We start from the raw sequence: 18,454 nt of genomic DNA, 5'->3' as shown, positions 1-18,454 counted from the left end.
GATGGAAGATGTTGAGAGACTCTTATTGGTGTGGATAAATGAAAAACAGCTAGCAGGAGATAGCATCTCTCAAGCGATCATATGTGAAAAGGCTAGGAAGTTGCATGAGGATTTAATTAAAAAAATGCCTGCAACTAGTGATGATGTGAGTGAATTTAAGGCCAGCAAAGGTTGGTTTGAGAGATTTAAGAAGCGTAGTGGCATCCATAGTGTGATAAGGCATGGTGAGGCTGCCAGTTCGGACCACAAAGCGGCTGAAAAATATGTGCAGGAATTCAAGGAGTACATAGAAACTGAAGGACTGAAACCTGAACAAGTGTTTAATTGTGATGAAACAGGCCTGTTCTGGAAGAAAATGCCAAGCAGGACCTACATTACTCAGGAGGAAAAGGCACTCCCAGGACATAAGCCTATGAAAGACAGGCTTACTTTGTTGATGTGTGCCAATGCTACTGGTGATTGCAAAGTGAAGCCTTTATTAGTGTATCACTCTGAAACTCCCAGAGCGTTCAGGCAAAAGAATGTCCTCAAGGATAATTTGTGTGTGCTGTGGAGGGCAAACAGTAAGGCATGGGTCACTAGGGAATTTTTCTATAACTGGTTACACCATGCATTTGCCCCCAATGTGAAAAATTACCTAACTGAAAAGAAATTAGAACTTAAGTGCCTCCTGGTGTTAGACAATGCCCCTGGTCATCCTACAGACGTGGCAGAGCGACTTTATGGGGACATGAGCTTCATTAAGGTGAAGTTTTTGCCTCCTAATACCACGCCTCTCCTGCAGCCCATGGACCAGCAGGTTATTGCAAACTTCAAGAAACTGTACACAAAAGCTCTGTTTGAAAGGTGCTTTGTAATGACCTCAGAAACTCAACTGACTCTAAGAGAGTTTTGGAGAGATCACTTTAATATCCTCAATTGTGTAAACCTTATAGGTAAGGCTTGGGAGGAAGTGACTAAGAGGACCTTGAACTCTGCTTGGAAGAAACTGTGGCCAGAATGTGTAGACAAAAGGGATTTTGAAGGGTTTGAGGCTAACCCTGAGAATCCTGTGCCAGTTGAGGAATCCATTGTGGCATTGGGAAAGTCCTTGGGGTTGGAGGTTAGTGGGGAGGATGTGGAAGAGTTGGTGGAGGAGGACAATGAAGAACTAACCACTGATGAGCTGATAGATCAACTTCAAGAGCAAGAGGCTAGACCTGGGGAAACTGGTTCAGAGGAGGGGAGAGAGAAATTGAAGAAGTTGCCTACTACAAAGATAAAGGAAATCTGTGCTAAGTGGCTTGAAGTGCAAACCTTCATGGATGAAAATCACCCTCACACAGCTATTGCAAGCCGTGCTGGTGATTATTACACTGACAATGTTGTGAAACACTTTAGGCAAGTCATAAAGGAACGAGAGGTACAGGCCACTATGGACAGATATCTTGTGCGAAAGAAGTCCAGTGACTCTGAAGCTGGCCCTAGTGGCATTAAAAAAAGAAGGGAAGTAACCCCAGAAAAGGACTTACTACCTCAAGTCCTAATGGAAGGGGATTCCCCTTCTAAACAGTAAGAAGATAATGCTCTCCCCTCCTCCCATCCCATCAATCATCACCAGATCTTCAATAAAAGTAAGTGTCATTTAATTGTGCATGCCTTTTTCAGTTTGTGTGTATTAAAATTAACATTTCATGTGGTAAAAAAAAATTTTTTTCATACTTTTGGGCGTCTTGCACGGATTAATTTTATTTCCATTATTTCTTATGGGGAAAATTCATTCGCATAACGATTATTTCGCATAACAATTATCCCTCTTGCACGGATTAAAATCGTTAACCGGGGGTCCACTGTATAGTAAAGGTTTGCCATTATGCCCTACCCAGTATGTCAGCAATTTTCTAAGGCTCAACTTGCGTTCATTTTGACTTACGACCGGTTGGTTGGAACCAAGCTCGGTAGTAAGTCGGATGGTATTGCTGATATGACTGCAAGAAGAATTTATAAGAGTTAGGTTCATAATGATTCAAAGATCATGGGAGTCAACCAAATTTGTGGAAGGAAAATATGAAAACAGACATGCAGGAAAAATTCTACGATGGCAACAAAGAGAATGGAACAAACCAGAAAGACATGTTTAAACAGGACTGCCTGGAGATAATCTTTCACAGAGAGAAAAGTCAGAAATATAAGACGATAAAGATATTTTCCTAATTCACTTAATAAATGACTTTAGCAATAAATGCAATACAGTATGCTCTCCCCTTTACTAACCTGCATGATTTTAGGTGGAGTGGTGACATAAGCTACATAAAACTCTATTGCTCTAGAGAGAAGACTATAGAGTGTCTTAGGACGCACCTCCAACCCATGAGTTTGTAACAATCTTGGTAACAAATCACACACTGAAAGGAGTTTGAAATGTGCATTTTATAACAAGATTAGCAAAAAATAAATGGGTACAATTCAACAAAGAACACTGGCCAAAAAACACAACCATTAATTAAAAGCCATAATGAGATTAAGTACTGTTATGCAAAGCATTTATTGCTGAGCATTTCTTACACAGAGTAGTCATCAACACCAGATACCACAGAATCAATATTGTTAACTTACAGAGAATGGAAGTACATACAGTAAAAAATTATTTAGATCCAGAGGTTAGGTTATGGCAAACATAAAATGAAAGCTTCCACTTAATTGGGGGATTGTTGTAGCAATTATGTAAAGTGCTAGACCCGTGTGGATCATTCAACACAAGGGGTAGTAGAGGCTCGATTCTCCATATGTTAAACTTGGCGTGATATCAGACCAGGGCGGCAATTCTCTTTATTGTCATCACATGTAAGGTGACAAAAGTTACCAAATGACATGACATCAACTGTCACTGAAATATAATGAAGTACCAGAGACAGAGTACTGTAATGCAGCATTTAATTATGATTTTTTAATAAAACAGTAGGTGCCCTACCTACTGCTCTACCGTGTCTCTGAAAATTATTCTTTATTCAAATATTAGGAACTTGGAACCCACTTTCCCATTGACAGCCAAGTTATAATTGGAGATGTTTTCCCAAGCCATAATATTCTACATCTAACTTCATTTATTTTCAACAGTGAAATTTAAAAACACTGTATAATACTCAGATGAATCTTCTCATCCTTCCCTCTTTCTTCCCCTTCCCTCAAATTCCCTTGTAATTTTTTCCCTTCCCTTCCTTCCTCACATTCCCTCCCTTCTACTCTCTTTCCTGTCTTATCAAAAACAACACATTTTATGTATTTATTCACCCTCTCATTGACAACAGTGAAAGGTATTAGGTACTGGGCATATATCATAGTGTGGGGGAGGAATGATGAAGGTAACTGCAAGGGAAGGAAAGGTGAGCTGTTGTAGAGTACAGTAAGCTTAGCCAGGGTAGGGAGAGAAAGAGAGGGTGTCACCTCACTTTTTCTCCATCATTTTTACCATGACCACCAGCCAAAAGCTGCGACTTTTCCCGTAATCTCCTAGCCCACCTACCAGACTCCTTACTCCACAACCATGAACCCAGGGCCAGTGCATCCCAAAAAGGCTCCCTGACAGCACACTTGACCCCCTAGTATCCTAACCACTGCCCAATCCTTCCCTGCCTCCCAACCACAGCAAGTACCAGATGTGAATAGTTATGACTACGAACAGTTCTACAGCACTATATAAATCACACAATTAAAGGACTGGTGTTCAACCCCAGCATGAGTGGAAACATTGGGCATGTTTACTTACATCTACTGCTCCTGTTTACCTAGTATGAAGTACAAGTGGGCACCACTTATACAGCAGGTTAGGTTCTGGGCTACTGCTGTAAAGCAAAAATTACTGTAAAGTGAAACAGCCTTTTTCACTTTTTAATGTACAGTATATAAAAGCCAGATAACACATTTACATTATTGTAGGTTAAGTGAGCAACAGAGGTAGGCCTAGAAAATAGATGTACAGTACACACATTACTTCTCTCTTTCTCAACATGCTGGCCATCTCTCACCGAGACAGGGTGATCCAAAAAAGAATGAAACACTATCACCATCATTCACACATAATCACTGTCTTTGCAGAGGCACACAGATAAAACAGTTCAGATGTCACTCCAAATAGTAAATATTTCAATCCCCTCCTTTAAAATGCAGGCATTGTACTTCCAACCTCCAGGACTCCAGTCCAGCTAACCAGTTTCCTTAAATCACTTCATAAAATATTACCCTGCTCACCCTCCAACAGCTCATCAAGTCCCACAAACCATTCATCTCCACTCACTCCTATCTAACACACTCACATGCACTTTACAATATTTTCATCCTTAGCTTATAGTGAGTGGTGAATATATTTATTGTAGGAAGTCTTGAAGAAATGAAGAATGGATATAATTGAAAGCCACTGCATTAGCTAAATGCTGTAAAACAAAGCACTGTTAAGTGGGGCTTGCCTGTATGTATGTGGGTGTTACCTGACTGCTGTGGGTTGCATCCCATGGAGGGTGTTAAAATACATACCTTAACATACATCTTAACTTATTTATCTAACCATGTAAAAAAAAAAAAATCAATGCATATGGTAAAAACTGAGAAAAAAATTTATCTATAATTCTTTTCAAGAAAGACTGGATATCAGATTGGAGGGAGAGAGTATGGAGGAGGTGAAATGTATTCAGATATTTGGGAGTGGACGTGTCAGCGGATGGGTCTATGAAAGATGAGGTGAATCATAGAATTGATGAGGGGAAAAGGGTGAGTGGTGCACTTAGGAGTCTGTGGAGACAAAGAACTTTGTCCTTGGAGGCAGAGGGGAATGTATGAGAGTATAGTTTTACCAACGCTCTTATATGGGTGTGAAGCATGGGTGATGAATGTTGCAGCAAGGAGAAGGCTGGAGGCAGTGGAGATGTCATGCCTGAGGGCAATGTGTGGTGTGAATATAATGCAAAGAATTCGTAGTTTGGAAGTTAGGAGGAGGTGCGGGATTACCAAAACTGTTGTCCAGAGGGCTGAGGAAGGGTTGTTGAGATGGTTCGGACATGTAGAGAGAATGGAGCGAAACAGAATGACTTCAAGAGTGTATCAGTCTGTAGTGGAAGGAAGGCGGGGTAGGGGTCGGCCTAGGAAAGGTTGGAGGGAGGGGGTAAAGGAGGTTTTGTGTGTGAGGGGCTTGGACTTCCAGCAGGCATGCGTGAGCGTGTTTGATAGGAGTGAATGGAGACAAATGGTTTTTAATACTTGACGTGCTGTTGGAGTGTGAGCAAAGTAACATTTATGAAGGGGTTCAGGGAAACCGGCAGGCCTGACTTGAGTCCTGGAGATGGGAAGTACAGTGCCTGCACTCTGAAGGAGGGGTGTTAATGTTGCAGGCTTGTTGAAAGAAGATTTACAATGATTGTATCTGAAGACTGGAGGCCACAATGCCCCAACTGTAAGTGCAAATGATAAAAAGAAATCAAACAATCTTAAGTCTAGGCATCTACTGCACAGTATTTCCAAAACACAACAAAATGACTCACCAAGCATTCGTCTGAATGGGTTAAGTGGTCCTGGGCAATGTTTCTCAGCAGCAAGTAAACTCTCCACCAACTGTAACTGTAAAATAATACCGCATTCAGATGCAATTCAGTTTCAATTTTTTTATTTTTTTGCAATGTCTTAGGTTTCTGATCCACATTTTTTTTAAGCATAATGCTTTGCCAAATTCCAAGTACTGTACTGTACTACAGTAATGAGTTTTTAAATATCTACTTAAGAATGGTACACACTAATCCTGAAAACACATGTAAGACACAGTTGATTGCAGTTGCTCATGGAAGAATCACTTGGGGAGGGGGGTAAAAAAAAAAAAAAAGTATTTACTTGATCATACTGATGGTTTTTCAGTTACATTCTCACTTCCTGGTCTTCTTTATATTTTGCCTGAAAACATTGCCTATTTAACCCTTAAACTGTCCAAACATAGATCTACGTTCGCTCACATAGCGCTCCGAATGTAGATCTACATTTTTTTTTTACATAAAAAAGCGTGTAAAATCAAACACAGATCTACGTTCGGAGCATTACACGAGCGAACGTAGATCTACATTTGGACAGTTTAAGGGTTAGTGAACAATGCTTTCCATTCATTGTTTTTAATTTTTTCTTACTTTTAACATGTTTTATCTATTATTACCTTCTATAGTATTTTTATATTTCTATATGCTACTAAGGCCATACTCATTCTTTTCCTCAGTGTAATCACCTTACTACTGTAGATATGGAACTTCAAACAGCAAATTAATTTCCAGTGTATTTTCAGTATTCCTTCAAATATCCTTAAGCAATGGAAGGTTGTTTAAATCACTGGTGAGGATACCACATGAGGTTAACAGAAAGCAAATTCCCCAAGTGTATGATGTGTCAAAGTACAGGTGGGCCCCACTTTACTGCTCTGCTTTACAGAATTTCACTAATGCAGCAGTTTTCAATTAGTATACCCATTCTTCATATATTCAGTTAGTTTGATATCTTTATTATACACCCCATACCCATCCTGTGGGAGGTAATCAAAATATTACAGAGGTACATAATGTGCCTCCAGGGACTGGGTCATGAAGTTTTGATAGCTGAACAAGTTACAATGATAATGAACTATTTACATGTTTATATCCTAAGACCTCAAGAGTTCCACAAAATTATAATGTTCCTAGTGGACAAAAGAATGCCACAAAACACTCAGGTAATAGATTTTAGAGGATTTTTGATAAAGAGCCCAGAATGCAACACCTTTTAAAATATCAACATTGTCAGGCTGAGGCAAGGACTACAATCAGACAAGTCAGGTGTGACTTAGTGAGGCTGTGTTTCCACTCTTACAAAGGACACACCAAGAAGCCAGGTCTGGTCCACTGTACACCGAGTAAGCAAGAAACATGCATCACACCCCATCTTCTCCCCAAGAATTAGATTAAGTTAGGTAAGAATCCTCAGGAAACAGGACAAGTGTTTCCTGATGCGAGTCTTAGTCATATGATGACCCGCCACTGGAGCTTTTGATCATCTGATAGAAGCCTTCCACTGGCTCACCAGTCAACCACTTTAAAAATCAAAATTAAAAATCTATATCAATAATTTTTCAACCCAGAGTTAAGAACGACATAAGAAGTCACTCCAATGGACATAACTAACACCATCACCAGGAGTTTTACATTCAACAGCAACTCCTGTAACTACCACCCATCTTACAGCACAAAGTTGATGCCTAACTCATGCCTATAGACTTTGCCACAGAAGGAAATACAGTCACTTGTGCATAACCTTTTATTTTAAGCAACCTACATCTTGCTGAATAGGTATAAGAGTTGCAGTTCTTCCAAGGTAACCACATATGATACAGTACATTCTGATTAAGTTGCTTGCATTATACAATGAGGCCTGGATGTATTGTGTGTTACCAGATTCACAGTGCTATGTCCATGTTGTACTGATTCATAAAACAAACCCAGGAGAATGATGAACATAGCACCATGAGTTTGGTAACATGCAGTACATCCAAGTCTTGTTGTACAGTGCAAGCAACTTAATCAGAGTGGACCAATTAAGACACTGTACTGTATCATACGTGATTACCTTAGAAGGACTGCGGCTCATACAGTGGACCCCCGCATAACGATCACCTCCGAATGCGACCAATTATGTAAGTGCGTTTGTACGTGTATGTTTGGGGGTCTGAAATGGACTAATCTAATTCACAATATTCCTTATGGGAACAAATTCGGTCAGTACTGGCACCTGAACACACTTCTGGAGTGAAAAAATATCGTTAACCGGGGGTCCACTGTATACCTATTCAGGATTTCAGGGCAAGAAGTAGGTAGCTTAAAATAAAAGGTTTGGCACAAGTGATGGTATTGCCTTCTGTAGCAAAGTCTATAAGAACATACCCCATGGTGGGCAGTGGTCTCAGGAAAGGTGGTGGTCAGGAGGAGCATGAGACGACAACGAGTCATGGTATCTTGAGAACGCTCTGCTGCCGACAATACCATTGCCAACTGAACATCTGCAAATAGTAGAATTTATAGTAATACACCTATATGCAAACAAAGCAAAAAAAAAAATCATTCATGAAATGAATTAGCATATATGTACATGTGAATGAGTCTTGTATAGTGTATTAATGACCAAATTCTAGTCCAATATATGAGAGGACAATGAACAGGGTGTTGGTTTTACATTCTTGATAAAAAGTTTCAAATCAACATGTAATACCTGAGGAGATACTTTAATAGCAAAAGCACCGGTTCTGTAAACATGGATGAATTTTATAAAAATGTTATGTATTCTGTACCTATAAGTGGGAAAATCGTGCACATATATCTCCGACTACACTATAGAGTTGAAACATCATTACACATAAGAATGACCACAAAAGAAAACTTCAGCCTCTGAAAGCAGCAGCCAGGCCCTGTAAGACATAAACAATGACCTGGTTCTCTTTCCTTTATTATGTCATTCTTCAAGCATAAGTGAGGGTTGAATATCATAAGTCAACTTTGCTCCTTCCTAAGGATTAAGACTTCTACAGAGTACACAGAATTATTGCATTTTTGAAATTAAAACTCTGATTCATCTTTGCCACACAAGTTAATTTATTAAAAAATTATCTATTATGCCCAGTACTAAAACAGATATGAAATTTAAATATGGGCTACTTAACTGGCTAGTTAAATAGTCTTGATATTCACTAACCTTAGTATTACAGCACAGACAGATCCCAATAATCTCTGGCATTATAAATACTGTACTGTTTTGTTATTGCCACCTTTTTTTTTTTTTTTCAACAAGTAGGCCGTCTCCCACCGAGACAGAGTTACCCAAAAAGAAAGAAAATCCCCAAAAAGAAAATACTTTCATCATCATTCAACACTTTCACCTCACTCACACATAATCACTGTCTTTGCACAGGCACTCAGATACAACAGTTTAGAAGTCCCTCCAAACTGTCAATATCCCAGACCCCTCCTTTAAAGTGCAGGCATTATACTTCCCATTTCCAGGACTCAAGTCCAGCTAAATCTATAATAACCAGTTTCCCAGAATCCCTTCACTAACTATTGCCCTGCTCACACTCCAACAGCTCGTCAAGTCCCAAAAACCATTCGTCTCCATTTACTCCTAACATGCTCACACACGCTTGCTGGAAGTCCAAGCCCCTCACCCACAAAACCTCCTTTACCCCCTCCCTCCAACCTTTTGGAGGACGACCCCTACCCCTCCTTCATTCCGCTACAGATTTATACGCTCTCCAAGTCATTCTACTTTGATCCATTCTCTCTAAATGACCAACCACCTCAACAACCTCTCTTCAGCCCTCTGATTTAATACTTTTAGTAATTCCACACCTCCTCCTAATTTCCACACTCTGAATTCTCTGTATAATATTTACACCACACATTGCCCTTAGACAAGACATTTCCACTACCTCCAGCCGCCTCCTCGCTGCAGCATTTACAACCCAAGCTTCACACTCATATATGAGTGCTGGTACCACTATACGTACTTTCATACATTCCCTTCTTTGCCTCCATAGATAACATCTTTGTCTCCACAGATACCTCAACACACCACTCACCTTTTATTCCTTCATCAAATCTATGGTTAACCTCATCCTTCATTAACCCATCCAATGACAAATCAACTCCCAAATATCTGAAAATATTTACTTCTTCCATACTCCCTCTCTCCAATGTGATATCCAATTTTTCTTTATCTAAATCATTTGATACCCTCATCACTTTACTCTTATCTATGTTCACTTTCAACTTTCTACCTTTACACACCCTCCCAAACTCGTCTACTAACCTTTGCAACATTTCTTTAGAATCTCCCATAAGCACAGTATCATCAGCATAAAATAACTGTGTCAACTCCCATTTTGTACTTGATTTCCTCATAATTTAATCCCACCCCTCTCCCAAACACCCTAGCATTTACTTCTTTCACAACTCCATCTATAAATACGTATATTAAACAACCATGATGACATTACACATCCCTGTCTAAGACCTACTTTTACCGGGAAGTAATCTCCCTCTCTCCTACACACTAACTTACTACCTATTCCATACACTTGCAACACCTGCCACATTGCTCCACTATCCACTCTATCATATGCCTTTTCTAAATCCATAAAGGCAATAAAAACTTCCCTACCTTTATCTAAATACTGTTCACATATATGCTTCACTTGATCTACACATCCCCTACCCACTCTAAAGCCTCCTTGCTCATCTGCAATCCTACCCTCTGTCTTACCTCTAATTCTTTCAATAATAACCCTACCGTACACTTTACTTGGTATACTCAGTAAACATTTTTTTTCCACAAACCGGCCATATCCCACCAAGGCAGGGTGGCCCAAAAAGAAAAACGAAAGTTTCTCTTTTTAAATTTAGTAATATATACAGGAGAAGAGGTTACTTGCCCCTTGCTCCCAGCATTTCAGTCGTCTCTTACAACATGCATGGCTTACGGAGGAAGAATTCTGTTCCACTTACCCATGGAGGTAAGAGGAAATAAACAAGAACAAGAACTAGAAAGAAAACAGAAGAAAACCCAGCGGAGTGTGTATATACATGTATATGCTTGTACATGTATGTGTAGTGTGACCTTAGTATAAGTAGGAGTAGCAAGACATACCTGTAATCTTGCATATTTATGAGACAGACAAAAGACACAAGCAATCCTACCATCATGTAAAACAATTACAGGCTTTTGTTTTACATTCACTTGGCAGGATGGTAGTACCTCCCTGGGCGGTTGCTGTCTACCATCCTACTACCTAGAACTCAGTAAACATGTTCCCCTATAATTTTTACAATCTTGTTTGTCCCACTGTTATACAAAGAAAAAAAAACTTTCCTAACTTCAAACAAAATTACGAAATAGTGTTCTACATAACCGAAATCATCTATGAGAAGTCAAATTATGCCTCACTTTCCATGGCTACAAATATTTAAGAGAAACAAAGGACAGTTGTTGCCTTTATGACAGCAAGATATCTCAATTGTCTTAAAAAATTATAAGGATACAAAACTATAGGTAGGAAGTTGCCAGACAGCAACCACATGTGTAAATTACTACATGTAAAAAGAAAACCTTTTTGTTTTCCTTTCTGAGTCACCCTGCCTCAGTGGGAGACACCCAGTGTGAAAAAACAACTAATTTTCAAGGATATGGGTATTCTTAATTTTATTTTACACTCAAATGATATAAAGATATAGATTATTACAACACACTGAGAATCTCACCTTTAGGAAGCATGTTGAATAGATAAGTAAGGAATGACGTCTGAGAGTCAGGAGTGCTTTGGCGTAAAGCTGACATGATGGTATCTACTTCTCGCCACAGCACTGGCTCAGGGGCAAACTCTCTTAATCTGATGATAGAAAACAACTCTCATTACAGACCTGAATAATAAATGAACTATTATCATCTACTCACCAAGGATAAAAAAAAATAGGATAATATATGCAGTTAAACTAGGCTTACTTCGTAAGAAATAAGACAACTACAGCCTCTCCTCACTTAACGACAGAATTCCATTCCTAAGACCACGTCATTAAATGAATTCATTGCTAAGTGAGGAACATACTATAATGGTAGTGGGTTTGTGTCAACCATCTTTGATATTTTTTTAATGTCACCTTTGCACCATTTATAAAATTTTTTGTATATTCTGAAATGTTTATACAGTAGTGTACTGTATATTGTAATAATACAAATAAAGGAAATCAGCTCTAATATACATTTTATTGATATGCATATTGGTCACAGAGCCTATTGTAAGTCCAAGTTGACAGTCAATAAGTACATCACTAAGTGAAGAGAGGTTGTATTTGACTTAAAACATACATAAGTTTAACCATTTTAAAAATATAGGAAGGGATTCAGGGTAACCAGTTACTGGACTTGAGTCCTGGAAATGGGAAGTACAATGCCTGCACTTTGAAGGAAGGGTTTAGGATATTGGCAGTTTGGGGGGACGTCTAACATGTATCTGAGGGCCTCTGCAAGCAAAGACAGTGATTATGTATGAGTGATGGTGAAAGTGCTGAATGGTGATGAAAGTTTTTTCTTTCTTTTTTGGGCTTTTCTTTCTTTTTGGGTCACCCTGCCTCGAAGGGAAATGGCAGACATGTTAAAAAAAAAATGAATAAGAAAAATGCTATTTTGTTTTATATTATATTCATGACACTTAGACTATTAGTGAATAAGAAGTGTGTCCTAAGAACAGTCCTCATCCTGTATGAAACTTTTTAAGATTTTTTTACAGCACAATGCATAATTCAAATTCAAATATTTGTATCAAATTCACTATATATACAGAAAGATACCAAAATATTTACAGAAGGATAAAAGAACAAGAACTTATAGCAGAGTACATATTACAATACAGTGCTTACAGCAGGGAATCAGAATACAGTAGAGAACATTGCTTACAGCTGGAGGATAAGAATAGAGTACAGTACTTACAGCAGGGTACTGGAATACTTACAATACACCAAGGCATTTTGCTGCTTCTTTCACATTTTTAGCAGCCTTCTCAATCTGGTATACCTCAAACTGTCCAGTGAAAAGAAAAAGCCCACTTGGAGATTACAATTACCATAAAAGGCAATTAATAAACATCTGTCAGTGGGGTAACACAAAGAAATGCTCCAAAGCATTCCTACATTATACAGTACAGTACTGTTTATACATTTTCTTCTTTGTCTTTTTGTTCTTTCATATATGTAATACAAAATACCCCTTATTGTTAATATTCTACTGGTATGGATGTATAAATGTGATACATGTGATAGAGGCTAGGACCTTGGGTAGCTTTAAGAAGAGACTGGACAAATATATGAGTGGGAGGGGCTGGGTTTGATTGGTGTCAAGGGGTACGGGAGTTATTTCTTGAGTAGCTTTAGGTAGATGTCGTTTTGATAAGGACCTGCCTCGCATGGGCCAGTAGGCCTTCTGCAGTGTTCCTACATTCTTATGTTCTTAAATGTACATATTAGGTATCAGATATTAGGTTGATAAATGATGTAGTATATAGGCTGTGTAAGGAGCCAGGCTGTACATATTTAATCAAATGGTATACAACTCACCTGAATTCCAAAGTTCTTTGGAAACAGTGCTTGAGCCGTTATCATCCAGCATTTGGCTGCACATGGATCTTTTTTTTGCTGCTCCTTGGCCCGAAATATCAGATATTCTTCATCAGAGAGATGACTCAGTTCCTCATCTGGTGACATTACTGCAAAAATATTTTCTTCTTGAATATAGTATCTAGTATGAATATACAAAATGGAGACCATAATATATTTAAATCCTTTTGAGGAAATTCAGGGGTATTCTAGGTTAAATCATCATAAATATCACTCCTTTATATATAATGATTTTATGAAAATTCTAATCATTAAGTTTAAAATGTAGAATTATTATACTCATAAAGGATCATTAAACCCATAGGGGTCATAGGATATCTGGAAAATGAGATGTAATCATGTTTGATATAAGGAAAGTGGAAGACTGCATTCAGATTATTGACCTGGAGGGTTAGTAAACTAGGATAACCCAAAAAAACTACTCAGCCTGGTTTATTTCCATTAAGGTTCTTTAGTGAAGTAAATTTTATTTAGGTTCTCTTTCTTAGATTGCGACTCACAACAGTCAGCCGACATCTAGGCACCTAACCCGACCTAAAATAACCTAACATAACATTACTCTGCCAATAGTACCTGAATGTTGTGTGATACAACACAGTACTAAGCATTGATTGATTAATTCAGATATATTCAGCAACCAAATTAAATGTACAATTTTTGCTGAAATCTCTCAAAATAATAATTTCCAGAAGAAACACTTACTTATTCTGTAGTGTACATACACTATATGCTTTGTAAACTGATGCCAGACTTCTACCAAGTAGTAGATGCAAACCTTAGCACATACAGGACTGGTGTGCCTTAGTTTACAAGAAGTAATTTATTTTCATTTACATTTGCTGATTGGCCACAAAGATCAGTACTGTTCGAAAAATAAAAAAAAATATTTAGTTCTACAAAGCATACATAGATGTTATAATGAGTTTATTTCGATTACAAAGCTGATACACCTGACACAAAATTTATTTGATACATTGCATACACAAAAGAAAACAACTTAATATGTAAAGCATTTTAGACAAACTAATCCTGAAACTTACATACTACTTAACTTTAGTCCTAGCACATAATTATAGGCAATGAGTGGCAGAACAACATCAGTTATTTCGTCAAATTGTAGGGTAGTTGTGATTAAAAAATAGGCAGTAGGAGTAGACTTGCTGTTGAAAAGGAAATTACGTTAGTAAGTTTATTCAGGTATACACAAATACGGTTACATAGATTATCATACATAGCAACATATGTGTAGAGAACCCAGGATAAGTCAAAAGAGATGTATTTCCACTTGGGTCCTTCTCATTTCATGGAGTATGAAATTTTAAAAATGACAAAATGAATGTATTAATTTAGTTCACATTAATATATATCATTTAATTAAGATACAATGTAGGGAGTGGTGATGACAATAACTCCTGATTGCCCCTAAACCCATTTTTTTTTATTCTAATCATCTGAATTATACAGATTATTATTATAATCACAGGGAAGCTCTAAACCCGTAAGATTATACAGTGCATGTGAGGGGATGCAAGGTATTCAGGCTCAATTCAGGGAACCGGAGCACAGATCCAATTCCCTAGATCAAGAGCCCTTCACCAGCGACAAGGAACCTCCCTTGAGGGGGAATTATACAGAATCTTGTCCTTTATGCATTATACAGAAAAATAAACGCCTATTATATGACAATTAACGAAAATAAGTCACTGTGGCTATCCTAGGTAATTTACACATATATTACGATGTATGATAATTTGTGTAACTGTATTTATTTGTACCTGTACCTACATAAACTTACTTTGAAGGTGTTGTGTTTATTGTTGTTGTTACAGATGGTGTTGAGGGTTGTTAAGAGTCACAGAAGTTTACGCCTTGACCGCTGATGCTGACTTAAGATTTTGCTTGTGTTCCAGTTAAGGGGCAGCATAGGAAGGTGTACTCTGCTGTAGCTTCCCCTGCTGTCTGGACTTTATATATTGCTCAAAATCAAGGATTAAAGTATATCCCAAATCTAGGAAAATGAAGAGAAGGGAATAAGTGATATTAGAAAGTGAGGGACCCCAATGGAAATAAGTCACTTTGACTTTCTTGGGTTATACTAGGTTCTCTACACGTATGTTGCTATGTCTGATAATCTATGTAACGGTACTGGTGTATACCTGAATAAACTTACTTATTAGGGTGGATCTCCACGCTTAAAACTTGAGCAGCGAGAGATGTTTTAATGTAAAAAAGACACTTTTTGGGGAGGTTAACTTGGTTAATTTACACTAAGTATGATAATTGTACTTCTGTGTACCTGTGCCTAAATAAACTTACTTATATATTATTATCAAAACTAAGCGCTAAACCCTCTTACTTACACAATCCACCAGTTGATGACCGGCTTCCAATAGCCGTATAATATCCTAAGAACTGACTTTTTCTTAAGTTTTTATATTTATCTGAAAGTTCTAAACAATCAACAGTTATAATGATTCTATGCAACGGGAGGTAATCAGGTTGCCTTGGAAGAAAGGGAAAAATTTGCAATTCCTTGGCTCGAGAACTCTTCACCAGAATGAAGGCTCCTAAAATCAAGGAGTTCAGCTGAAGTTTTTAGTTTGTTGTGCCACCTGAGTGGTTCATCTTATGACCGGTAACACAAGAAAACAGAATTACAGAGGTCACAATGGTTCTATGTCAGCCCTCACTGGGCTGTTACATCACTAGAAAGGAATATTAGTCATTTTGTATAGCTGATGTACAGAATACAGTAAGGAATACAATCTCAACAAATTTATTTTTTTATAAAAACAAATTAGTTATAGCTGGGTAGCAATCTCTAGGATGACAGTTTATTTGGTGACAGTCGATGCAAACTGTGGATACAACCTCAACATTTCAGATCTTATCAATAACAATGAAGTGTTTTGCCATATCCAGTAAAGTTTAGATGGAAGTGTCTCTGAAAGGTTTAAAGTTTAGAGCCCAGCTCTGTGGGTTTGGGCAATGGTGTCCTCCTGGCCTAACTGTGAACTTTTGTTCCTACTTATTTTGCAAAGGAAAATCTTTCCCCATTTTCTTCATTGCCCAGCTTTAGAGATTTCTTTGCCAGGCAAGCCTTGGCGTATGGATATCTTGGTGGCCCGGTGGTCTGGTGGCTAAAGCTCCCGCTTCACACACGGAGGGCCCGGGTTCGATTCCCGGCGGGTGGAAATTCCGACACGTTTCCTTACACCTATTGTCCTGTTCACCTAGCAGCAAATAGGTACCTGGGTGTTAGTCGACTGGTGTGGGTCGCATCCTGGGGGACAAGATTAAGGACCCCAATGGAAATAAGTTAGACAGTCCTCGATGACGCACTGACTTTCTTGGGTTATCCTGGGTGGCTAACCCTCCGGGGTTAAAAATCCGAACAAAATCTTATCTTATCTTATCTTATCTTCTCACTTTGGGCTGGACAAATGTTCACCGTGCTCTCTGCGAAGCTCGTCACCAACTCCCATAGAAAATTAATTACTCATCTTGTTCCATTATATTTCTACTATAACTAACTTCCTGTATCTTCATCTATTTAATCACTCCACACAACTGAAGACAGTGAATCAGTTTGTAACAACAAATCATACTTTTAAAATAGTACCTTTCGTGTATTAGCTACGTTTCTCATTGTGCATATAATATGGTTAACTGTTTAAGAAATCCTAGGTTAGGTTAGGTTAGGTAAGGTAATGTTTGTCAGGAAACAGGACAAGTGTTTCCTGACGCAGGTCTTAGTCAGATGATGAACCGCCGTTGGACTTTTTGCTCATCTCACGGAGGCATTCCGCTGGCTTACCGGTTCACCCTTTAAAAAATTACGGTCATAGATAACCATTTAGTTTAAGAAATCCTACTTAACTGGAAATCATTTAATCTGTTTTAAATATTAATGCATACTTTAAAAATTGTACTGTTGTTCATTTAAATACTTCTGCTTTTGTACATTTAAGAAATCATACTCAATAATCTACGTCTAGTCAGGCACAAAAGAAGGCCAATACCATGCGGTTTGAGTTCAAGTTCCAAGTAGTTCACTGGCATAGTCCCGGCCCGGTTCTTGTCCATGAAGTGACCCAGCATGTGGTGCATATCCTAAGTAGTCTTTAAGTACTGGTATTAGTTTGGCCGAAAGGCATTACATAAGTGGTTTCCTTTTGTGCCAATTTTTATTACATACAAACTACATTATCTTTGTACTGCATAAATGAGAATTTGATTTTGAATATTAGCTTCACAGGAAGTGCACCATTCATCAGCTCAATTTTCCCACTTTGCGGATATATCTATAACAGTTTTAAACAGCCGGTTTCTGAACTCAGGTTAGAGTGTGAATGTCCGGCTCTGGTTGGGCTTGACAAGGAAGGGATCACATGGCTTACTTGGGAACTTGTTTCTTTTTTTATTCATCGCTTAACTTTGGTCAATATCTCTTCCCCATAGATGTTCCATAACTCCATCACTAGCGCAGTCAGCTCACACACTGAGGTCCGGAGATCGAATCTCCTCCGGTACGGCTGGAAAATATTAGGGACGCGTTTCCATAAGACACCTGCTGTCTTTGTTCACCCATCAGTCTAAACTAGGTACCTGGATGTTAGTCGACTGGTGTGCGTCGCATCCTGGGACAAATGACCAAATTTACCCGAAATGCTCCCAGACACTGCAAGGCTCCAGGCGGACATCAACCAAATCTTTCAGTGGGCTGCAGAAAACAATATGAAGTTCAACGATGAGAAATTTCAATTACTCAGATATGGTAAACATGAGGAAATTAAATCTTCATCAGAGTACAAAACAAATTCTGGCCACAAAATAGAGCGAAACACCAACGTCAAAGACCTGGGAGTGATCATGTTGGAGGATCTCACCTTCAAGGACCATAACATTGTATCAATCGCATCTGCTAGAAAAATGACAGGATGGATAATGAGAACCTTCAAAACTAGGGAGGCCAAGCCCATGATGACACTCTTCAGGTCACTTGTTCTATCTAGGCTGGAATATTGCTGCACACTAACAGCACCTTTCAAGGCAGGTGAAATTGCCGACCTAGAAAATGTACAGAGAACCTTCACGACGCGCATAACGGAGATAAAACACCTCAATTACTGGGAGCGCTTGAGGTTCCTAAACCTGTATTCCCTGGAACGCAGGCGGGAGAGATACATGATTATATACACCTGGAAAATCCTAGAGGGACTAGTACCGAACTTACACACGAAAATCACTCACTACGAAAGCAA

At 38.6% G+C, this 18,454-nt stretch overlaps 1 protein-coding gene across 8 annotated transcripts in view; it reads right to left on the bottom strand.

The window, feature by feature from the left end:
* Positions 1 to 18,454, bottom strand: part of IntS10 (integrator complex subunit 10) — a 96,505-nt gene that overhangs the window by 34,456 nt on the left and 43,595 nt on the right. For 2 of the 8 annotated variants that reach the window (XM_070095748.1, XM_070095749.1), the window contains exons 3-8: positions 13,131 to 13,279; positions 12,530 to 12,597; positions 11,283 to 11,410; positions 7,917 to 8,032; positions 5,511 to 5,586; positions 2,254 to 2,384 (exon numbers count right to left, since the gene is read on the bottom strand). In XM_070095748.1, coding sequence (XP_069951849.1) covers positions 2,254 to 2,384; positions 5,511 to 5,586; positions 7,917 to 8,032; positions 11,283 to 11,410; positions 12,530 to 12,597; positions 13,131 to 13,279 — 668 coding nt within the window. Of the gene's footprint in view, positions 1 to 2,253; positions 2,385 to 5,510; positions 5,587 to 7,916; positions 8,033 to 11,282; positions 11,411 to 12,529; positions 12,598 to 13,130; positions 13,280 to 13,892; positions 14,053 to 14,230; positions 14,351 to 14,985; positions 15,324 to 15,550; positions 15,773 to 18,454 lie in introns of those variants that run through there. The other 6 variants (XM_070095752.1, XM_070095751.1, XM_070095754.1 and 3 more) reach the window with 6 other exon arrangements.

This window comes from Cherax quadricarinatus, chromosome 51, assembly GCF_038502225.1.
Source record: "Cherax quadricarinatus isolate ZL_2023a chromosome 51, ASM3850222v1, whole genome shotgun sequence".
Lineage (NCBI taxonomy): Eukaryota > Metazoa > Arthropoda > Malacostraca > Decapoda > Parastacidae > Cherax > Cherax quadricarinatus.
The sequence above is the reverse complement of the archived record's forward strand: the minus strand, read 5'-3'. Positions and strand labels throughout refer to the sequence as shown.